General features: G+C 52.1%; 9 protein-coding genes and 1 non-coding gene across 10 annotated transcripts; 2 read left to right on the forward strand and 8 right to left on the reverse strand.

Annotated features, from left to right (window-relative positions):
• Positions 1 to 858: 858 nt before the first annotated feature.
• Positions 859 to 2,319, reverse strand: P153DRAFT_377975 (uncharacterized protein; the record flags this gene model as incomplete). Its single annotated transcript, XM_033669770.1, has 1 exon — positions 859 to 2,319. The coding sequence occupies one exon, from the start codon at positions 2,317 to 2,319 to the stop codon at positions 859 to 861; it is 1,461 nt and encodes a 486-aa protein (XP_033520760.1).
• A 670-nt stretch (positions 2,320 to 2,989) lies between these two features.
• P153DRAFT_76241 (uncharacterized protein) lies at positions 2,990 to 3,614 on the reverse strand. The gene has a single exon (XM_033673391.1). It carries the CDS (start codon positions 3,530 to 3,532, stop codon positions 3,200 to 3,202), a length of 333 nt encoding a protein of 110 aa, XP_033520761.1. The 5' UTR covers positions 3,533 to 3,614; the 3' UTR covers positions 2,990 to 3,199.
• Positions 3,615 to 4,473: 859 nt separating this feature from the next.
• On the reverse strand, positions 4,474 to 7,037 carry P153DRAFT_359379 (uncharacterized protein; the record flags this gene model as incomplete). The annotated part of the gene is made up of 4 exons (XM_033666864.1): positions 4,474 to 5,610; positions 5,660 to 6,567; positions 6,615 to 6,879; positions 6,927 to 7,037. The coding sequence occupies 4 exons, from the start codon at positions 7,035 to 7,037 to the stop codon at positions 4,474 to 4,476; spliced, it is 2,421 nt and encodes an 806-aa protein (XP_033520762.1).
• Positions 7,038 to 8,796: 1,759 nt separating this feature from the next.
• On the forward strand, positions 8,797 to 10,506 carry P153DRAFT_297540 (uncharacterized protein; the record flags this gene model as incomplete). Its single annotated transcript, XM_033664165.1, has 1 exon — positions 8,797 to 10,506. The coding sequence occupies one exon, from the start codon at positions 8,797 to 8,799 to the stop codon at positions 10,504 to 10,506; it is 1,710 nt and encodes a 569-aa protein (XP_033520763.1).
• An 830-nt stretch (positions 10,507 to 11,336) lies between these two features.
• P153DRAFT_t98 lies at positions 11,337 to 11,418 on the reverse strand. The gene has a single exon. It is a non-coding gene; the product is annotated as a tRNA-Arg (tRNA).
• A 1,060-nt stretch (positions 11,419 to 12,478) lies between these two features.
• Positions 12,479 to 13,541, forward strand: P153DRAFT_346010 (carbohydrate esterase family 1 protein; the record flags this gene model as incomplete). Its single annotated transcript, XM_033666107.1, has 2 exons — positions 12,479 to 12,820; positions 12,888 to 13,541. The coding sequence occupies 2 exons, from the start codon at positions 12,479 to 12,481 to the stop codon at positions 13,539 to 13,541; spliced, it is 996 nt and encodes a 331-aa protein (XP_033520764.1).
• Positions 13,542 to 14,192: 651 nt separating this feature from the next.
• On the reverse strand, positions 14,193 to 14,913 carry P153DRAFT_359382 (EF-hand superfamily Ca2+-modulated protein; the record flags this gene model as incomplete). The annotated part of the gene is made up of 3 exons (XM_033666865.1): positions 14,193 to 14,610; positions 14,665 to 14,864; positions 14,911 to 14,913. The coding sequence occupies 3 exons, from the start codon at positions 14,911 to 14,913 to the stop codon at positions 14,193 to 14,195; spliced, it is 621 nt and encodes a 206-aa protein (XP_033520765.1).
• A 2,110-nt stretch (positions 14,914 to 17,023) lies between these two features.
• On the reverse strand, positions 17,024 to 19,132 carry P153DRAFT_399158 (DUF862-domain-containing protein). The gene is made up of 2 exons (XM_033671703.1): positions 19,047 to 19,132; positions 17,024 to 18,997 (listed from the first exon to the last, which is right to left on the reverse strand). The coding sequence occupies exons 1-2, from the start codon at positions 19,080 to 19,082 to the stop codon at positions 17,234 to 17,236; spliced, it is 1,800 nt and encodes a 599-aa protein (XP_033520766.1). The 5' UTR covers positions 19,083 to 19,132; the 3' UTR covers positions 17,024 to 17,233.
• Positions 19,133 to 19,349: 217 nt separating this feature from the next.
• Positions 19,350 to 20,295, reverse strand: P153DRAFT_369092 (uncharacterized protein). Its single transcript, XM_033668680.1, has one exon. The coding sequence runs from the start codon at positions 20,212 to 20,214 to the stop codon at positions 19,708 to 19,710; it is 507 nt and encodes a 168-aa protein (XP_033520767.1). The 5' UTR covers positions 20,215 to 20,295; the 3' UTR covers positions 19,350 to 19,707.
• Positions 20,296 to 20,466: 171 nt separating this feature from the next.
• Positions 20,467 to 21,599, reverse strand: P153DRAFT_76303 (uncharacterized protein). The gene is made up of 2 exons (XM_033673392.1): positions 20,816 to 21,599; positions 20,467 to 20,634 (listed from the first exon to the last, which is right to left on the reverse strand). The coding sequence occupies exons 1-2, from the start codon at positions 21,452 to 21,454 to the stop codon at positions 20,593 to 20,595; spliced, it is 681 nt and encodes a 226-aa protein (XP_033520768.1). The 5' UTR covers positions 21,455 to 21,599; the 3' UTR covers positions 20,467 to 20,592.
• Between the last annotated feature and the right edge of the window lie 236 nt (positions 21,600 to 21,835).

Consider the following 21,835-nt stretch of genomic DNA (forward strand, 5'->3'; position numbering starts at 1 on the left):
CAATCAAGAAATTGGCGCCCTGAGTGTCCACCTCCTGCTCTCGTTTTTCGGGCGTTTCTTCGGGCGTTTCACCGGTAGGACCTCCTCTGCCAACCGACTGAACCCCATCAGGGTGCTCATCTTCCCTATCCAAGCACATTGCGCCTGTTTGTCGATATGAACATGTAACGCCAACGCCCCCACTCGGCGTCGGCGAATACCGACGGATTAGGCCTACAAGTATCCATGTACCTACTCCATGCAGCGATCGGAGAATACCCCGGCTTTGAGAATGCCACACAGGAATAGTTATCCGGGCGAATGCTAGGCACGCTCCGCTTTGACATGCAACCTCATTAACTGGAGAACATATGCTACCCAAAACCACCAAGGTTTGGGACGTATCTTGCCGAGCGCCGAGCTCCACCGTCGATGAAAACTCGAAGCCACTGGTTTTTTTCTTGACATCTGTGCGGTGTCGGTAGTGTTTTGACCGACGTGCGTACACGTGTCGTTCCCACGCGGACTCGCAAGACACATGTCTCTTGTGGTGCCGTTAGAGTTTTCCAGGACGATGGTCGCGTGTGGTCCCTAATCCAAAAGCGACGACTGGTCAGATTGCTGTGGTCCACTTGGCGTAATCCATCGGATATGTCATGGGATTCGGAGATGTCTAGTCCAGAATCGACTGGGATAATTCGCACACTAAAGTACTGACGTCAAACAAATTAGGTCATTGGCGTTGCGCTAGGTGTGACCTCGGTTTGCGGTGTCGTGTGAACACCAACGACCTCAGGGTCCTGCATGCAGCCATGCCCGACGCACACAACGGCTTGCGCTGTCCAGGGTGACGACGCAAAATTGCTTGTTTTCTCTTCATTAGGCCGAGATCCCTGTCCATCGATTTGGTACACCGTTCACACTAGGAACGGGGGTAGTTTTGTTCGCGCTGAGCTTCCTTGGCGGTAGCCAAATTCGCGCTCTGCCGATGGCCTTCGAATCAAGCTTGCCCACTCGGCGCATATTCATCTCAAGAACGATGACGCGCAGGAAATCACTGTTTTCTCGGGGTTCGCGTTGACGGACGGTGGGCGGCGACCCAGATGTTTTGCCAGATTCATCTGATGCACGGCGGCGGGATTTCGATTGACGCCCTCGTCGGTCATAGGTCTGCATCTGGATCATCGGCGCATGAGGTTCGGAATCGGCGTCGATCATGAGCGCATCGTGGAGGTGCATGGATAGCTCGGTGGCAGAGATAGAAGATGGCTGTGGGTTCAGGTATCGTCGAAGTGCTGGAGATGGCAGCCCTTCCAGATGTTTGGGTCGCATTTCGCTTGTAAACTCTGGCGACAACAATGATCGGGTAAGAAAGTCATCTGGCGGTACGCAGGGTGCGGTGAAATTCGAAAATGACTTGGCTGCCGACTTCAGCGCTTGAAGTGACGCGGTCAGATTAGATTTGAAGGACTTGAATCTTTGCGTAGAAGCGGGCCTCGAGATGGTGATATCAGAGACATCTGTTGTAATGACCTCTTCGCATTCTTCAGAGCCAAAATGCAGTAGGGGGTGGTCGAGAACACAGTCCTCTTTCGGTGGCGACGACACGACCTTCTCTTTGCGCTCAGGTATCGATTTTCGGCTGACCGAGTCGGGTGTGCTGAGATTATCCCAATGCGAAGCATACGAAAGCCCGTCAAAGTCCAAAGATGGTGGTAAAGTGGATAGCGAGTCGGTGGAAATGGACCTGGTTGTCAAGAAAGACTCCCGCCCCTGTTCCATGCTCTGTAGGCTGCCATATTCATCTTCCGACTCGTCTACACGGCCGAGTAATAAATCCATCGGCGATCCAGATACACAAAGCGGTACTTCGGAGTCGTCTTGTTTCCACTCTTGAATCAGCTCATCCATAGATATCCTCCTATCCACAGCAGAGGGTTTGCGACGACGTGTGGGCATCTTGGGGATCGCTGTAACAGCCAGCAAGGCTGCGACTGCTGGCGGAATTGCACCAGAGTTGTGATCCCTTGACATACGCGAGGGTCGGCCTCCATTTTGCCCTCTCATTCTTACTGTCTGGGTCGAGTTTGCTGAGCGCAAGGGTGTGCGATGCGGGATGACAACAGGCTTCGATTGTGGAAGCATAGTGGCAGAAGGTTGAGCCGCTCTAGGTTCCGATGTGGGAATAGTTCGAGTGTTATTCGACGCAGGCTTCTCTGTAGAAATGGTGTTGGATCGCGCAGAGATATGGTTTCGTGCTGTCTGATTTCCCATCTTCTCCGAATTGGTACTGCGAGGCGGAGAATGAAGGAGGTAAGGATAGGACCTTGGCACCATCATGGTGAGGAAAGCGACTTCACAACGTAACACCCGTGACCCTAGATCAGGTACGGCTCGGAGAACTAGACGTTTGTGACGTTCTCGTGGGTCGCCTGGGTACTGTTACGTTATTGCTGCTACGGGATTGGATGAACGCTCAAAGGGGAGATCGTAAAGAACATAAGGCCTGCAAGGTCAAAGCGTGCCGAAAGTGCCCGGGGAGCAAAGCTTGTTTGGAACGTGTAAAATAAACGGCTATGCGTTGTATAAATGAAGTGGAAGGTAAGGAGTTATGGTGAGAGGTGGGAGAGTGATATGGCAAAGGGAGGCTGCAGTGAACGATAAGCGCGTTATGACCGCACCACCAGCCACGGGGGAGGCTTATCGCGTGGGCAGTCATGCCGAGTGCCTAAGACCTGATAAATGTCACGGACCGCGCTGCACTCATTCAGGCACCACTCGGACAGCGCTGGAGTCATAGCCTGATCGTAGCTGAGAAGCCACGCAGCCAAAACCCTCCTATTAGCCCGTCTCAGCGTTCCACGTCGCCGCAATCCGGTGAGGCCCGCCGCGACACTCCGCCTCATTCCTTGGTAGATAGACTGGGAGATCAGTTATGCACATCACGCTCCCAAGGTTCCCCGATTGGCTCCGCTGTCTCCGCGCTTCAGCCCTGTCGCCCCACGCTTCCTTTCCTTCTGGAACGAATCCTTCTGAAGCATACCAGGCTACGACGCAAATCTGAGAGTTCGGTGTAGTAGGCCGCAGGTATGCGTTCCGCGGGCTGTGAATCTCGATTACACGCATACTAACATCACTTGCTGTCATCTCTGCAAAATTTCCATGGCGCTCATTGTCCATCGTAACACGGAAGTCATCTAGCCTGTCAAGTGGCGTATCCTTATCTTTTCCCCAGCGCGGCTGCACCCCACAGTAAGGTGGCTTGCTTGTTAGGGCAACGATGCGATCTTGGTACTGCAAGACAGATGCTTGTACATGTGCGACGCTCGGAAAGGGCGTCTACTAAATTACAGATCCACGGTTCTGCGACAGGCTGTACACTTGGCCCGTTGACTAACAGCACGAGCACATAATGCTTCAGAGGCCGCGAGGGAGAATACGAGGAACACCTTCCCCAATGAGCCTGGTCCACAGTAGCTGAGTTATTTCCCTTCAGACAACAAAGCCCACAAATCCAGCAGTCGGGCAGCAAAAGAAACACACAGTAGATCATCCCACATCCCCACAAATGGGAGACTGAAAGTGCATTGTTACATCTCGGATCTTTTGCACCGAAACGGAAGGTTGGACGGACCCTGGATCTTCATGAGGAAGGAACAACTGGCACGTCGAAAAGAGAGCTGCAAAATCAACGTTCTTGAGAAACGCTTGCATCTTTCAGCATAGACCGGATCCGGAGACCTCGTTAGGAAGGACATCAGGTACATTAGAAACGGCACGGCACGGCACGGTTAAGAGGATTTCGAAATCACATTTTCGCATTGCTTTGTTTTTACTTTCCCCTCGATTCATCATGTTACACGTCCACCCACCCAACCTGCTTCTCGCGGCTACCAAATATGCATCCCGCTCGCTTCGCCCACACAGGACAACGACTAGTGCTTTCATATTCAAAAAACAAGGAAAAGTAGCAGATACAGGTATCGATCCCATCCAAAAACGCCGTGAGTCCGCAACATGCTTGTTGGATGAGGAGCCCAAGCAGGGAGATAGAAGAAGTCTCTGCGTCTGTTAAAGCCAACGCGGTATGGTATGATCAAAAGATACACGACGGGGGCCTAGCGGGACGAGAATCTACTTGCAGGAGGTACAGGGTATCCCGTCGATCCTTTGTGGCGATTCTCGCCGTCCATCACCCCGCGCGGAAGAAGAGAGGGCATGCAGAAAATTTTCGAAAAGCCGATGGTTGCTGATGTCGATGCAAAGATTACAAAACAATTATGGAAATGCAGAAAAGTCGGATGGAAAGTCGACCCAGAGAACCCGAAAAAGAAGCGGACGTGTTGGAAAATCGTACCCAACGCTGTGACGAAAGAATCGTCGTCAACATCTCTAAACCGTTCGTGACGTGACACATCAGCCGTGAATCATATCGTCGTGTGCGGCGTGGCGCATGGAAAGGTGAGCAAAAGGCACGGATGAGGGCATGTCGTCTCAGTACGTCTCACCGTCGTCAGTCCAGCCAGCTTCGCTCCCCTCCATGACACGCACCATGCGGCCTTGGTGTTCCGTCATGAGGGGGCCGCCTTCGACGCTTCGTATGCTTCTGATCTTTTTCCCCTGCACGGCTCGTGGACTCGATATATGGCCACCTTCAGGCGTGAAGCGCTTCTGTCGGTGGCGGTTGTAGTGGAAGTCGACATCACTCTCGTGTGCTCCATCTGACTGCTCAGAAAAGGTTTCCCAGTTCTCGCTGCCAGACTGCATTGTTGCACCCGTTCCTGTTGAGGATGTCTGCGATGTTTGTGAGAGCTGACGACTACTGCTAGATGATATTGACGGGGGCACGTATGTTGGGGTGTAGGCAGTGCGCACACTTTGGTAAGACATGTACGATCGGTCGTCGTATGGATCCTCTGGTGGTATGCTTCGCACGATGCTGTCGCTGCGGTCACCACGGTTGAACTCAAAGCGGTTCATAGGCGTTTCGGAAGGGTCCGGTGGAATGAAGAGGTCCTTCATCCGTGGTGGAGGAGCCATCGGAGGAGGCATGCTTCGCAGTGTTGCTGAATCTCCACGCGAATGCATAAGAGGTCGACGTTCAGGTGATTGACCGCCTTGAGGCAAACCTTTCAGAGTAGAACGCGAAGGGATTTTGCTAGGGCTCCTTGACGCAGAAGCAGTAGGCAAAGCGCTGGCAAGCGGATTGCGGCATGTGCTAGCACCAAAGTTCGACAGAGGCGTCTTTGCTCGACTGACTTGAGAACCATGAATTGTCCCAGCATGACTACGGTAGGAATCGCTACGTTGTAGGGATTCGGCACGTTGTAGGGATTCGGCACGATGTAGGGATTCGGTACGATGTAGAGAATCGGTACTCGCTCCAATGTTTGACACAGGGGTTTTTGCTCGGCTGATCGACTGCCCATGTATAGTTCCAGCACGGCTACGATTCTCGGACCTGGAAGGAGCAACTTGTTTAGTTGGCATGGCAGCATTTGAGGGAGTTTTGGCTCGTGGTGGAGCAGCTCTGGATGCAGAGGCGTATAGCTCATCCAAATACCGTTGACCCTGGACCAGGAACGGGCGACCATACTCATCCTCGTAGTTCTCAAGGGAAGTTTTCAAATCCTTCAACCCTGTCAGTCTCTGAATTCCATGTTATGCGGTATATACGTACGGCTTCAATCTTTGGAAGCTCCTTTGCAATACGCTTTCGCATCTTCTCCTCTCGCAGAAGCTTCCCTGGATCTCGTTTCTCGCCCTTGTTACCCCGTCCCAGTAGACGCGACGCATCCTGACTGGACTGTTGAAGGTCGTCACGTTCCTTGATCAGTTCACGGTATCGATCAATCCTTTGTAGCATGGGCAGGCGCTGCTCCTTCAGCACCTCTAGACGAGAGATTTCAGCCTCATGTGCCGAAAGCAGAGCATCACTACAGACGTCAGAGAAGGCAGGCGTGAAGTCGAGCATCTCCTCTTCTGAGAAGTAAAGGGTGTCCCAGAGCTCCTGCAGCTTGCATCGCGCCTCTTCTACGAACAGGTGCAGATTCTGACGTTTTAGCTCGTTGAGCCTAGCCAATTCATCTTCGAACTCGTTGATAGCGCGTAGGCCGCATCCACGGTTGCTCGCGAGGAACTGCTTGCGCTCGTGCTGCTCAACACCCAGGCGCTCCCACAGCTCTTCAATAGTCGTGCGCAACTGAGTCAGTCGTCGTTCTCTACTGCGCTTCTCCTCAATGAGCCGCTCCTTTGTCGCCTTGAGTCGCGCCAGGTCTTCTTTGTGCAGGCCCAACTGCTCGGGCGCATCACGGTGGCATTGCACGATTGCGGTGTCTGTCTGCGCTTGCGGTGTCCCCAGCTCCGCCCACAGCTGTATGATCTCCTGGCACAGGGCCTTGACCGTGTCGAGGCGACGTGTGTATTCTTCATAGACACGGGTGAACTCGTTGTCTAGCTTGGCGACATAAGAGGGAGAGATGTCGAACGAGGGCGAGATGGCCGCTTTGGGCGACGTCGGTGGCAGCTTGATCTCGACGAAGGATGTCTCGAGGTGCGAAGCATATGAATCAAGCGCCTCGGCGAGTTCTGTCATGTGTCAGTCCAGGTTGCTGGGAAATGAGGGGCATACATACTCCGCACTTGCTCAAAGCGCTCACGGTGCACCTTGCTGACCTGGGTGTACTTCTCCTTTAGACCCTTTACACAGCGCGTCAAGGGATATGTAATGTACTTGTCGTCGTGGTCTTCGTAGTTGGAATTTGGCTTGTTGTCCTCCAGGGACGCTTCCATCTGCTTGATCGTCTTGACCAGGCGGTGTGCCTCTTCTGTTATCTCATGCTTCTCGTTGGTGACTTCTTTCAACTGATTGTGTAGTGTCTCAGACAGGGCGGAGAAGAGCTGCGTCAATGTCAGCTATGTTTGAGAAATGCACACAATCGACCTACCTCTGCCTCACGTGAGTCGCGCTCATGACTAGGCACTCCGATGTCGTCGAACAGGCCGTGCAGCTGGCCGATGATGGTGGTAACCTGCTGGGCGAGATAGCTGGTGTCCATTGCAACTGCAGGCAGCGCGCAGCTTCTGAATTGCGCACACGCTCCACCAGCGTACGTCGTGCTAGTGGGGCTTCAACGGTGTAGGTGGGTGGGCAATGAGGTTTTAGGATATGCCGAGCTAACGATGTCGAAACGCAAGTGCAAAGTGTGTGTTGTTCGAAATTCACCGACCGCCAAAAGAAAGTAGTCGCGTAAGCAGCGCTATCGTCACCCAAAAAGCAAGCGATGAAAAATATCACAATGCGCTGTCAAACAGCGAGGTGATGCAATGTTGAAGATGTATGTGCGTGGTTCGCGCTGGGGCGGCCTAGGTCATCAATGGCGGCGTTGCTGGTTTATTTCAGGAACCAGTGTTGATCGGTGTTGCCATAGTTACCAACCGCGTACCACACTCCAGGGCACCGTTTCATCTCGATTGTCTGCGCGCCACTTAACATCAAGGAACGGTTCGACAACAGGCTAACAGTGGTATGCAGCATGCAGCTGGGTTGTGGTGTCGTTCAACCCGTATAGACGACGAGCGCTTGACGCCGAGAACCCGCCATGGCAGATTATAATACTGCAGAGGAACACTGGTGATTATGCATAGAGGCCTCGAGAAAGGCACAGAACATCAGCACATCGTTCTCATCGAAGACACTCCAATACTCTACAGTGCCTCAAAACTCACGATAGGACTGACTCGAGACTTGACCATTGTCGCGATCGCGCGGCTCGATCATATTGGTGGCTGGCTGTCAAGCACAGAGAAACTGGGAAGCAACCTTGAACGCTATGGGATTGTTGGGCATGGGTCTTTTAGCTCGACTTTTCCTATAGATTGCCCATGCACGGCATACAACCTTGATTGTCAACAACCTCGGGATGCTCACCCGTCGGCGTTATTTTGATCAACAACATAGATGCGGCCATCCCCGAAGGACGCTGTCGTAAGCGAACGGTAAGAGGCCTAACCACATGAGGATTGTTTGGACCGCAAGCGTGAGGGTGAAGTCGTATGAAGCATGAGGGTTATGGGTATGCTAGTGAGGTAGAATTGGTAGCCTGATCAACGATATGATTACCACCACTCCACTTGCATGAGCGAAGCGCGTTAATGCACTTCAGAAACGATGTATTGCTTCGCTTCCAGTGCGTTACATGCTATAGCAACTGCCGCTGAACGTCAGCAACACTCGATTATCAACCAATGCCTTCAAAACAACCACAAGGATGTCGCGGGAGGTGTTGAGCTTAAGCGATACTTTGTCGACCGTGACGTCGGTGCACGTGTTTTCGCGTGTAATGCTTGGACCCTTGTTCAAGTTCTCGGTCCCCGCCACCAAAGTTTGTCTTCCTCCACATCCACATCATATTCAGAACTTGACTTCTTTTGGAACATCCTTACCTTTTGGGATGATCGACAGCTAGACGCCTTGGCGATTTGAACTCTATTGCTCCAAACGACTTCACACGGACCGAGCGCGACTAAAACAATTTCACTCGAGCATAACCTGTCACCACCTCCACCATGCCACCGAAACGCACGCGCGATCGCAAGCGACAGACAAAAATCGATTTCTCGAAATCCTCACCCGTCGCGACCGCAAAACCCTTGCCTACTCGACCTGCGCAATCCACACCAAACCGAGTCGCGAGCCACGCGCCTGTCAAAGCCTCCAAGAACTCGCTCATTTACTCATCTAGCGACGATGAACTCCAAGTGCAAACAAGCAGAGGGATGCAACTGGGTATGCCCGTCAAGAGTACAAAGAATGGAATGTTTGGGAGCTCAGACGCGGATGATGCGTCGTCGTCGGGGACTTCCTCATCTGAAAGCGAGAAAGAGGAGGCAAAGGCGCCTGTCAGTCGGAAGAGACGACGTGCAAGGGATAGTAGCGATGAGGAGGACATGGGGAAAGTGACAGTGGTTCAAACGAAGCGAACAAGAAGACAATCTCCAGTTGCGAAGGAGTCAGTAGAAGAGGCCAAGAAACAGCGTAAAAGTACTAGGAAACAGTCTACGCCAGTTGAGGATGAGGAACGAACCACACCACGAAGCAAGCGGCGCAGACTTGTGAAGAGGCCATCTACGCCTGTCGAGGAGATAAAAGAGCAAACACCACCTCGTAGCAAACACCGCAGGATTGCAGCTAGGCGACCCTCCACACTAGAAGAGGGCGACGATGAGGATTCGGAAGAGAACCAACAAGAGCAAGGCGATGAGAGCGGAGTAGATAGTGAAGAAGGCAATGAAGAAAAAGACGAATTGAAAGAGGATCTTGCATTTCTTCGGTCGTCTCCGCCGCCAGACAGAGGTAGACTGAGAAGTACGCACGACAAGCCCAAGAACGAGCGACAGAAGGCGTTGGAAGCTCTCAAGAAGCGGCGCGCAGGCACACAGGAGCCGTCCTCTGACCGTGCAACTCCAGGACGCAGCCGGCGGATAGTTGTCGAATCGTCGTCAGAATCCGAACTCGAAGTTATCAAAGAAGAGCCAGACAGCGACCGAGAGGCCATCGACGACGTTGAAGATGACGACTCCGACGACTCGCAAGACGGCAGCGACGGCAGCGACGGCGAGCAGCAGCACACCAATGTGCTCGACATGTTCCAAGAGGACGACAATGATGCCAACTTCATCGACGATGACCCCGACGCCCTCATAGGCGCCCCTGACGGCGACGAACCAGAGCCTGAGCTCCCCCTCGAATTCTCTTCTCTTTCGCGCGCCAAGCCCAAGGAACTCTTCAAGTATGCGGTTGAATGGATGGTTATGAAGAAAATTCACCCTGCCTTCGACTCTAAAAACGGTATCTACAACTTAACCTTCCGCAAGCTCGACGATGAAGTGAACGGACTCGCGAACTCGAAGTTTACTTCCTCAGCATGGACAAGCGACTTCTCTCGCGCCATCCGCGCAAGGCCAGACCTCATGGTAATGGAGATTAGTAGGGGGTTGAGGGATATTGGTGATTCGCACTGTGAGGCGTGCAATCGGCGAAACCACCCAGCGACGTGGGAATTGATGATGCAGGGCATGCCGTACGACAAAGACACGTTAGAACCGGTTGAGAATGATTCTGACTCGGATGACTCCTCGTCTGAGATCTCCGCCTCCGACGCAGGTGATGGAGAGAAACCGGTATACGACATCACAGGCCAGCGTCTTCCTTCGGAATCTCACCGCTTCACCCTCGGCTCGACATGCAAAGCCAACGCACAGGTCGCGCATACGCTGCACCACTGGCGCTACCACCTCTATTCCTGGGTGAAAGACTACCTTGCTCGCGAAGGCCATGTCACCGCGGAGATGCTGGTCAAGAGGGAGAAGTGGAGTGATCGCAAGAGGAATAAGGCAGCGCATAAGATTGTGGATGCGATGGAGAGCGGGGGCGAAATCAGGAAGCTGTATCTCCTGTATAGGGACCAGGTCAAGTTCGCAGTTGAGGCCGTTAATGATTACCAGAAGGGATGGGGCAGGCGATAGGCTTGCTTGGAGGATTGGAGTAATGAACGATACCCCGGCATTTGCGGTGCTTCTCACGGTATGTGGCGTATGAACTGGTCTTGTATTTACTGGGACTCTACTTGCGGGCTTGGATGGATGATACTTCACACAGGTTATCTGCGAGATGCATCGGTTATCTTTCATAGTTCACACGTCGACACCGTGACTTCCTTTTCCCCTTTGTCGGGTATGAGGCTAATACAAAGACATATCATGAATCACTATGTCTCAGGCTAAGAATACGTCCTAAGACATCTTATGGGCCTCTTCTTCTACTGTTTCTACTACGTAGCAGGCAATCACTAGCACACAATCTTCCAAGATCTTCTCGTAATTGAGTTGTACTCTCTACTACCCAATCACATATCCCCTACCCATAAGATCTCGTAAACTGGCCTACTCAAGGCTGTTGAAATCAGTAGGTAACCTACCAAAGCCAGAGTGTAAAGAAAGATTTGTACCTAATGTAATAAACTCGGCCAACGGTCAGCCACTCTTAGAACAGAAAAGACAAGTTCGAACAAAGAGCAACAGAAAGTTACCTCAACAGATAGGCGTAGATGTACTTTGCAGTCAGAAATCACAACAGCATAACCCTTGATATAGCGGTATGATCCTCCAGTATGTATAACCCTGTAGTCTCCAATTTCATCGCTTACATACCGGCATTCATAGCAAGAAAGTCAAATGTATATTTGCAAAAAGATAGATACTTTGTAGCTGTGAACCTCGACCATACCTTCCTCATCCCAAACAGGAAAGAGCAATATCGCGATCAGGAAGGAACGAGGACAGGAGAGCAAAAAGGATGACCTACGCAGGGATCGAACCTGCAATCTCTTGATTTCGACTGAATCGTAGTCAAGCGCCTTGCCATTGGGCCAGCAGGCCAGTGAATTGATGGAGGTATGCAAATTTGCAAAAAATACATCCGAACAAACATCGGACGAAAGCAGACGCAATTGCCTTGCTTTCGAGTTTCGATATGGTTTCTTCATCAGTGTTGAAATTTCTGTGGTGCGGGGGCTAGAGGCTACGCTTGCAAGGAGGGGTTCGTGTTCCACATCATCTGATAGAAAGTTTTCACCTCGGCATCGAGATTGGTTGGTCGAAATACGAGGTGCAGCGGAATATTCCAACAGCTGGATAACTACGTGTAAGCTTTTGTATATCACTTACATGTCCGAAACATCAATAGTAAACGTCCAACCTGATCTTTTCCTTGGTTACGTTATCTGCTAGAAGGGCGTAGCTTAACTCCCGATATTCCGACTTGTCAAGTGCTTTGTACCCAGTTTTTGCCTGTCAACTTCTACAGAACATGTTCTGTGATTCATGGTAGATATTTAGAGATCTCACTCACTACTGTGTAAGGACTCAATACTCAGATTGAAAACTTCTTGCCAAATTTTGAACTGCCCAGTTATTTCTGCAGTATCAGGTGTTGTAGAAACGGGTCAACAATAAGTTATTTCTACACTCGTATTTCTTGACTCGTTTTTAAAGCCCATCTCAAAACATATCGTCGTTGCTCCAAAGTTTTGTTACGTGTATAAAAAAGCCCTTCCGGCACAGACTTGGTCTTTTCCAACAAGCTTCCAGATCACGGACAGTAGGTTTGTGAATTAATCACGTTCTAGCTATTGACGTACCCACCCAGTCGACTTATCCACACTGGAAGACTCGCCCCTGTGGTAAAGGCCCAGACACAACAACATTCAAGGAATACTTCTGCCAAGTCGGGCCGACGAATACAGTTCATCTCCGTCGGTCCTTCTTCTCTCAATCCGTTCATTTGCATCTAGAAGAAACTTATAGTATGGGATCACGGACGGACGTAATAGGGCCTACAAAACAAATTGAAATTGTATATATATTCCAAGTACCTCGACTAGAAACTCATCATTGAAGACCAATATCACATTCGGAAACTCACGACACTACCGTCAAGATGCCAGGAATCACCACATTCATAAGCGTCGGCGCAACACTGATTACTCTCGTTCTCGCGTCGAGCTCAGGATGCTCAAAGGCTCTCCCATCAAACCTGACCCCCGGCGGCACAACTCAGGTTCTTACAATATCATCCAAATCCGTCATCGGCAAGACCACACAGCGTGAATATCGTGTCCACCTCCCATCCACCTTTTCCGCAAAAAACAATGCCGCGGCGCCACTTATCATCGCGCTCCACGGACAGTTACAACCAGCGCGCTCAATGGAAGCCATCACCGGCCTATCAACCCCAGCGTTCAACAAAAACGCCATCGTAGTCTATCCTGAGGGTCTGAACGTGCAGGACCCAGGTGTACGTACCTCTCCCCCCATGTTGACATACGCATACACTAATCCACCTCTAGCAACAATGGCTCAGCGACCCCTCAGCTCCTCCATCGTCCGTCCTCGACGACCGGATCTTCATCACCGAGATCCTCAACAGCGTGTCATCCACACTCTGCATCGATGAGTCGCGAATCTACGCCGCGGGTCTCTCCAACGGCGGCGGACTAACCGGGCTTCTCGCCTGCGATCCCGTGCTGAACAAACGCTTCGCCGCGTATGCCGGTGTCGCAGCGGCCATGTACCCTGATTCCACTCTCACGGAGCCGCTCTTCGTCGCGGGCTGCAATCCCCAACTTTCAGGCCGCAAGCTGCCGATCATGGAACTCCACGGCTTGAATGATTCGGTGATCGCGTACGGTGGCAATAACAGCCCGAGTCCAAACTCCCTACCCCTGCCAACGTGGATCAACGCCTGGGTTAGTCGGAATGGCTGCTCAAGTACGCAACCCAGTGTATTGACTCTCGAGGGCGGTGATGTGACGGAAAGCCGGTGGAGCTGTGGCGGCGCGAAGGATGTCGTTGTTCACAGGCAGATTAAGGACTTTGGACATGGGTGGCCGTCGACGAGCGCGCAGGGAGAGCCATTTGAGACTCTGAGGCTGGGGCCGACGACGTGGAATGCTTCGAGTTTGGTGGTGGACTGGTTCAATAAGTGGACGTTGAAGGTTTGAGGGGGTAGTTGTGGAAGCTACGAATATACTGTTGAAAATTATCGGCTTGACAAATCTGCGTCGTGTGCGTGTACTCCTGAAAACTCGCGCATCTCTGATAGAATTCTCTTAGGGTATTACAATACCCATTGAGTTGCGTAATAAGAGCCCACGAGGAGCTACCTGTTTATTAATTACTTATTTAGGAGATGTGGACAAAGGGTGGATATCTAGAGAAAATATATATTTCCTGCAGATAATGAGACATGACCATCGATACTCAGATTATACCTACTAGTGTTTCTTCAATATTGCCTCTCTACGCGATGAATCCAATAGCGATTTCTCTTCATGGACGCACGGTGGACCTTGCGCGATGCGTCTGTAAGCACACTCCTCTCTCCATGGTCTCATATCCTTCCACATGTTGCTGGTCGGGAAAGATCGTAAGCACAACATGTATCGGATGACAGTTCCGACAGTGTGCTATCTGACATGTCAGGATATGGGGTCGATCGTGCTTGCCGAGAAATCAAAGCGTTGCCTCGTTGAAGTGTCGTAGCATGGGGGTATGTCCGGTGAAGCAAGATGCAAGTGTGGCGGCCTTCTTGTGCTTGACGACTCGCTTGCTCAATGCGCGCTGTCAAGACTCGATATCGTTGTTGTGTGTCTTCATCCAAAAGACAGGCCGGCCCTCTTCATGACGCTCTCAAAGTCCTCAAGACCCACGCCACCAGCATCTCTTCCTTGATTTCTGACTCCGCCATTTGCCTCGAGGATCATATCCTTCAGGACATCGTCGGGCACATCCTCCCTCAGCTCTTTCGCGATCCGTCTCAAATGCGCCAGAGTAATGGGTCCAGCACTCCCATGTGTGAAGAGCTGATACGCCGCGCCGACCTCTTCAGCATTATCCTCCCTCTGGTACTCTTCGCCATCATCATCCTCGTCAGACCCGTCTTCTTTTGTATGGATTGCGATCGCAGCGTATGAGAAGAACGGCGCAAATTCCACGAAGCCGGTGTCGAGCGGATCGATTGTCGAGAGAATAGAGGGGATTTCTGACTTGTCGGGCGCGAGGTTCAAAGAGCTGTGTATTTGTCAGTGCTCCGCGCCCACCTGTACTCCGCCAGAGCTAGCATACATCAAGCAACGGCGCACATCGTCCTTGCGCAAAACACCCTCTTTCGAGCCCTCGTAGTCTGGATGATGTACCGCGAAGAGGCCAAATGCTTCCCGAATCTCAGCCTCTTGGTCGGCAGTCAGCCCGTTCTCCTTCGCAAGCTTCGAAGGACGTTTCACGATGACCTTGGCCGAAGCTGCGCGACGTTTCGGCGGCTGAACCTGGAGTCAGCTAGAGTACTGTTCGCGCATGGCTCTTCGTACTGACCATTTTGTCGCCTTGGAACAAAGGGAATCCCTCTCTTCCCACACAATAGTGTTCGACGCGTCGACGCAGCATCGATGACATCGCCAGTAACTGCCAAGACACGCTTGTGCTGTGCTGACATAAGGGTCCACTGCTACGACCGTTTAAATTTGTGAGATCCCCACCCTTTCCCACTCACCTCACGTTTTTGCATTGTGCTCTCACTCTCTTTTCTCTTTCTAATCGACCACTGTGTCGCATTTCTTTAATTATTCATTCCCTACTGTTCTTTCTGACGCGTTTTACGCGTGTTTTCTACTCTATTTAGGACACCCCTACCACCACCAAACACAGGTCAATCTCAAAACTCAGACACATCAATATCCTGCAAAGGAAGTACTCAATATGGCGAACGTCTGTCTGCACAGCGACATACAGCTCTCATCTGGCGCTACAGGAATAGCCGCGTGACTATGAACAACAAGTTCAATAGTCGTCACGGTCATGCTACTGCACGCCGAGAGGCTGGCTGTCACTGATGCAGATCGACTATAGCCCCAAATGAGGCGCGCTGGCGATTGACCACGCGCCTCCAATGCGAGAATTTCGATCAAACGATCGTGCCGCTACGAACAAAGGCGATTCGCCATCACGATCGTGCACACGCACAACCGGAGGTTCAGGACGTGCCGAACAACACCACCGAGCCACCATGATATAGCCCGCTGTGGAAAGTTCTAGCCCAATCCACAACGACAGTCCTCCGAGACTGGCGGGAGAAGGCAACCTATTTCCGAAGAGCAGCGAGGAAACGCACACGTCGACTGCACACAGTGCGAGACAAACGATTCAGAGCCGGTGGCTTCGGCAACGATCCTGTTCCATCCCAATGTGGCTTCAGCCTTCGACTTCGATATCACATCGTTGATCATACAATGCTTCTGGCGCTGGTGCACATGCATCTTTTGACGAAAGTCTTCAACGAGCGTTATGAATACGAAATACCAAATGAACCAAAAACAATACGTGGACCACTGGAGTAGGGGGCGTCCCTCGATACTAGGTGAGGAGTCTGGAGAGGCTGGACCTCATTGCGAAAGCATGAGCTTCTGGCAGGTCTCGGAATCCGATCCTGGTGGAAGAAGCCAACAGATATTGAGTCGCCTCGTGCGACTCTGACAGACTTCACAGTCCATGGCAAATTTTACCCAGCGGCACCCACACCAAAACCAGGCCATCGTGCCATATATCGGAGAATGCGACGGGACGTTGACTGATGGGTGGGGTTTTGTTACCTTCCTCCCCTACGCAGTCCCTGAAGTCTATACGCGTCTTCGTCAATTTCTCCACACAGACTTGTGATCATCGTATCTCGCCGATGCTTCTCAAGTCTAGTGTTACACTTTCATTGAAAGGTAACAACGGTTGAAGGACGGCTCGAAGTACAGATGGTGTCTATCGTCTGGGATTCGATGTCGTCTCCATACCAAGCTTGGTTGTTTTGTAGCCGAAAAGCTCCCAACACCAAACAAAGCGACTGCACTTTATCCATCGCCTCAATCTATGAGACAACGTGGAGCAAGACAAGCTAATGAAACAATCTTGTGTGCGGCAAGATTTGCGTGCGGCAAATTTTTATGTGGTCATACGGCATCGTTCTGATGTCGTATGTGGGCTTCCCGAGGGCTTGATGTCGACTTGTTCGCATCTTCAGTGGGATCTGGGGGCACTACAGTGGTCTCGAGGGCTTTGTGGGATCCGGGGGATTACATTCTCATCTCTTGCTTCCTTGTCGCTCTCGTTCTGAGGGTGGCATGATTTTCAGAGTGAGAAATCAACATTGACGAAAGTCATGTTTCCGCTTCTACATTAGCTAGAGCTTGTCTTTACGTCAGAAACGTTGCAGCAAGTGTGGACATAGAAGCAAGATTAAACCACATCATCGTCCACCTTCTTCACGGGCGGTGATGCCTCTGCCCCTCGTTTCCGTCGCGCCGATCAGTTGGCGCGGGGGAGAGGGGTGGAGTAAACATATTTCTTTTTTTCGTTTTGAGCCTTGTGGCTGATTCAATACAATACTTTACCCTTTACATTCATCTTCTGCTTGCTTGTGGTGTTGTTTTGTGATTCTTGAAGACGTCTGCATTAATGGCATTGAATTTAACCCACCGACTGTATCATAGGAGGCGCAGAGTTTCTTCTCTGCTCTTCTCCCCTCTCCCACTTCCGCTGTAATTGGACAAAACAAGACACAAGAAACCTCATACAACACGCCAAAATCTATTCAATCATGTCTAACCATCTATACAAGGGTATCCGCACCATCCCAGCCAAACCCCCCTATCTAAACCTCCAACAACCTCCTCACCTCACCAACCAACATGCGATCCTCCGCAGCCTTCGCAGCACTGTTCCCCACCGTCCCAGCAGCATCCATGACCTTCCACAAGTCCCTCAACTCGCCGTCCATATCCGCTGCGTACGCCAGCCAGCCCGTGCAAATCAGCGCCATGTTCTTATTCTCGCTCCACTGCTCCTCGGCACCCAGCGTTTCTAACAGAGAGGCAAGGAGCTCAACTTGCTCCGCGTCGTCGAGTTCCGACTCGTCGGGCAGCGAGGACGTGGGGTTAGCGCTGTACTTCTTCATGCGCACCTGGTGGTTGGCGGACGAGATATTCATTGCCAGACTCAGTGCGGAAGCTTTAAGTGCAGGGTGTTTATCGTCGAGGAGCGCGGTAGTGAGGATGGAGATTAGCGTTGAGGAGAGCGGGGGAGAGAGGAGGTGGGGGACGAAGAGGGGAGATGTAAAGAGATTGCAGCACAGATGCAGTGTTGTGAGGCGGAGCGGGTATGGTGCTGACGCTCCCAGGTCGTTGACGTGGTGGAGGAGGTGGTGGATTGTTGCTGGAGTGCCTGTTGCGCCTTTGTGCTCTTCGGCGAAGAATCCAGCTACGCGGACGTCGGAGAGAGTGATTCTTAGGAGGTCTAGCGCGGTGAAGAGAAGTTCGGGGGGGAGAGTAGATGTGCTAGTTCGGAGGAAAGAGGCGAATTGGGGGAGTTTGGTGAGAGGGGCTTCGATTGCTCCATGACGTTCTCGAGTTGAGATGAAGGATACGATGGAAGATACTGCGGGATCCTTGCCGGTGTCTCCCATCTTCGCTACCAGCTTCTCGAGCGGTGGGACCTTTGCGAAAACAACAGGGCGCTGACTCTGTCGCAGCAACGTTGGAGTGCTCATCGATAGATGCGCATGCGGTGGGAATGTAGCGTTGAGCAGCATCTCTACGTTACTGCGCAGTTGTCGGGGGTCGGCTCCACTCCATTCATCGCGTTTCTGACCACGCACGTATGTGATAAAGGAAGGCGTTGCGCGAACTTGCGGATAGCGCGCGTTGATGGAGCGCTCGGCATGGCTGAAGTCGATCTTGATGAAGACGCACTTGGTGCCTGCTTCCGCAGCGAGGTCGTCATACGGCTGATAAACGAGCTTGCAGGGCGCGCAAGTAGAGCTTGTGAAGAAGATGATAGCGCAACGGTCCTCTGCGAGGGCGAGCAGGCGATCTACATCTCGTATGGAGGTTACGTTGTTGACTTTCCCTGTGCTCGCTGCTAGAGCACCGCCAGCACCTGATGTCCCATTTTGCATGCCCGAGTTCGCGACTTGCGGTCGAGGATCGACGGGTTGGGGAGTAGGCGCCTGGGTTATCGGTCGCATCGCCGCATCGATCTGAGGCCTGAGCATCTGCCCGAATGGTGTACTGAGTACCGTCTCAGGCAAGGAGGTAATGTGGTTCGGTATGCCTTTGCCGACTAGAAACATGGCGAAGTCGTTCGAGAAGTTGTTGCAATTGTGCATGAACAGGTCGTAGGATTCGGGGGTGTAGATCGTCTTGAGTGACTCCAGATATTCCAGTATCACCTCGATGGGCAGCGCCGTCTGTCCAAGCTTGACGACTTCCATGGGCCTTCCATGATGCGTCGCCCCAGCACGACAGGTCTGCACACCCTGCCCAAAGTAATACTCTATCCCTTCAAAAACGATAGATGTGTGGTATACGGCGTCAATCTGGGTTCCTAGAAACTGCATCGACATGCTACGTGCAAGACCCTTCTCTAGTAAGCGACGTATCACAGCATTTTGGGGTGTGTCGACTTACCTTGGAGAGGTCGTACACGTAGAGTTGGACATCCATCTTAGCGACTTGATCTCTAGCAGCGCGAGAATACTGGCGATATAGTGTCTTGCAAACGTGTTTTTGCTCGGTGATGCACACTCCAGATTCTATCCTAGATAAAGGAACTTTCGAGTACCACAAGAAGCGTCGAGGACGAATGGCGGCGGAGACCTCAGCTTAGAAGGCGTCTGCAGGCGGCGATGGGTGACGTAGAATGTTCGCGAAGACTGGGATCGCCACATGGTCGTGCTTGCACCTTGTCGCGCTAGCACATGACGTGGTTGGACACCTCGTTGATACATGTTATCCTACGTGATAGATATGAGTATCTACTGAAATGAAATACTTGTGGTAAGTATACCAATATAACACGAGGTTTTGGCTAGATTATACACTACTAGCGGGACAGTACGGTTGACTTCGCGTCTCCCAGCCCCTCAATTCAACACCACCCAGACACGGTCGTGTTGAAGTAGGTATGTTCATCTTAATGGTACAAACTCCCGTTTATTAGTCGTTTGCGCACGCTTAACATCCGTTTTCTGTTCCTTTCAGTTGTATCATCCATCCACCACCAAACCACCATCCCTCTCCACTCTCCCAATCCCTCAACAAATCATACATCCACCCTCCCATTTCCCCCTCAACGCACAAGCCAAGGCTTCCCCTTGAACACATCCAACTTCCCACTCGCACCATCTCCTCCCTTCTCCCTCTTATCACTCTTCCCCATCTTCTCCCTATCACTCTTACCCAACAACCTATACGGACGCTCATCAAACCTGCTCGGCCGCTTTACATCGAAGCTGCCAAACGAGCCCGACACGATGCGGCGAGTAGGGTATGGTGAAGCCTCGGTATCTGGACGAGGCGCAGGGAAGCGTGTTGAGGCAGCGTCTGTATCAGATGGAGGTATACGCGCAACGCCAGCCATACCTTCCTTCTCATCCGTACCCCCCGCACCTATCTTCTTCTGTCTCCTCATCATATTCCTCTTTTCTTTCCTCTCCCTCCTCTCCCTCCTCTCCCTCTCCACACGCCTCACAACCCTATCCTGGACCTCCACATACACCGTCCCATTCCACGACGTCCACACATCGACGCCCGCGCCAAAGACGGTTTCAACCCGCCGGTCGGTATCGTCGGTCATTTTGTTGGAGAAGTACTCTGCGATTTCTGAGAGGTCTTCTTCTTCGGTGTCGGAGTCGAAGTCGGGGGTGCTGGATGGGCGTGTGGGGGGGAGGGGGGAGGGGCTGGTGTTGCGGGGAGGTGGCATTTTGTGCTGGGGGTGGATGGAGATGGGGTCTTTGTTACTTGGGAAGGTGGTGGTGGTGGTGGTGGTGGTTGTGTTGTAGAGGTGTTGTATCGATGTTGGATTAGTTCAGGTTATATACTAGGCAGTTATGTTCCATCTACCTTCACCATCACAGCGAAGAGGGAATCGCGTCGCATCGGCTTTCACTATGGCGACAACACAGGGACTTTCCCGACTTCCCGAAGCAGCCCAATCATTCATTCACTCACTCACTCACAGCCCAAACTCCCATCCCACAACACCAACCCTCAAACCCTCAACACCAGCCCCAACCCCCCATCTCCCAAATATATCCTCTACACACCACACAGTATCACCAAAGCACCCCCCCACCCCCCCTCTCAACAACCACAACAAAAGCCTTCTTCCACCCGCCCTCCCTCCGCCGCCGCGCCCCCTCCCTATCCCTCCTTCGATACGCATCGCTCGTCCCCTCGTTATCGCGCGCTTCTTCTTGGGTGTCGTGCAGGATGGCGTTGGTTTCGAAGTCTAGGGTGCGGATGTGGTGGGAGGGGGAGAAGTGTACTGTGCGGGTTTGGTTTGTTGGGTGGGGAGGGCTTGGTTGGTGGTGATGTATATGTTCTTGCTCTTCCTCTGTGCTGCGTTGGGTAGAGAGTCTGCGTAGTGTGTTGTGTCTGTGTGTTTTTGGATCCAGATTTTCTATGTGGTCTGGGGGAGGAGGGTGTGTGGAGTGGGTTTGTGTGTGTGGGTGGGAGGTTGTGTGTTTGATTATCGGGCGTCGTGGTTCGTTATGAGAGCTCCAAGAACGGACAACATTGGGGGGTTGTTTCTCTTCAACGTGCTCTTCGATACCCTCATCGACATGCTCTTCGATATCCTCTCCAACAGCACAAGACACTACATCATCCAGACCCCACCCCATCGCCTTCTCGTCTTCTCCGAACCCAGCAACTTCAACATCCCCCCCTTCCTCCCCAAGAACAGCAATCTGCACCGGATCCCAGCGCTCGCCAAACCCCCACCCATCGCACAGCGTCCTAAGTTCGAAGACCAGATCCGGCCTTGCTAGGCCATCGTCGGTATGGCAGGGCACGCTATCGGTACGCGAGCGCATTCTGGGGAAAAATTCGAGTACAGCAGCTTTCTACTCGTAAAAGATCTCGTTTGATTGATGGAGCGTGTAGTGTGCAGAAACAACGGCGCAGTAGATAGCGGGATTCGATTAGGAAGGCCATTGCGTGCTGGGTTCAGGGGCTTGTATAGTGCGCAGTGGAAGTGATGCGGGAGACGTCAATGTCCGGATCTGGTAACGGCATGGCGGTGAGTGGGGATCGTCGTGCTGACGGTGACGTGGGGTGTGGGTTGTGCGACGGGTGGGAGGAGTGTCACGTTGTTTTGTGAATTATGGCTGGTTGGGATGGATGGGGGGTTGTGAGGTTGAAGGGGGATGCTTGTCAATGGGAATCAAGTGATATGGAGTGTGATGTGACACGTT

The sequence above is a fragment of the Dothidotthia symphoricarpi genome, assembly GCF_010015815.1.
Source record: "Dothidotthia symphoricarpi CBS 119687 unplaced genomic scaffold P153scaffold_17, whole genome shotgun sequence".
NCBI classification, from domain to species: Eukaryota; Fungi; Ascomycota; class Dothideomycetes; order Pleosporales; family Dothidotthiaceae; genus Dothidotthia; species Dothidotthia symphoricarpi.

Bases quoted from the DNA above. Each gene is read 5' to 3' on its own strand.
- P153DRAFT_76241 (XM_033673391.1), bottom strand. From the start codon at position 3,532: ATGATCTACTGTGTGTTTCTTTTGCTGCCCGACTGCTGGATTTGTGGG.
- P153DRAFT_399158 (XM_033671703.1), bottom strand. From the start codon at position 19,082: ATGGATGTCCAACTCTACGTGTACGACCTCTCCAAG. The intron at 18,998-19,046 runs GTAAGTCGACAC...TTACTAGAGAAG, and splicing joins ACGTGTACGACCTCTCCAAG to GGTCTTGCACGTAGCATGTC.
- P153DRAFT_369092 (XM_033668680.1), bottom strand. From the start codon at position 20,214: ATGACCGACGATACCGACCGGCGGGTTGAAACCGTCTTTGGCGCGGGC.
- P153DRAFT_76303 (XM_033673392.1), bottom strand. From the start codon at position 21,454: ATGCGCTCGCGTACCGATAGCGTGCCCTGCCATACCGACGATGGCCTA. The intron at 20,635-20,815 runs GAGGGGACGAGC...GCTGGTGTTGAG, and splicing joins AAGAAGAAGCGCGCGATAAC to GGTTTGAGGGTTGGTGTTGT.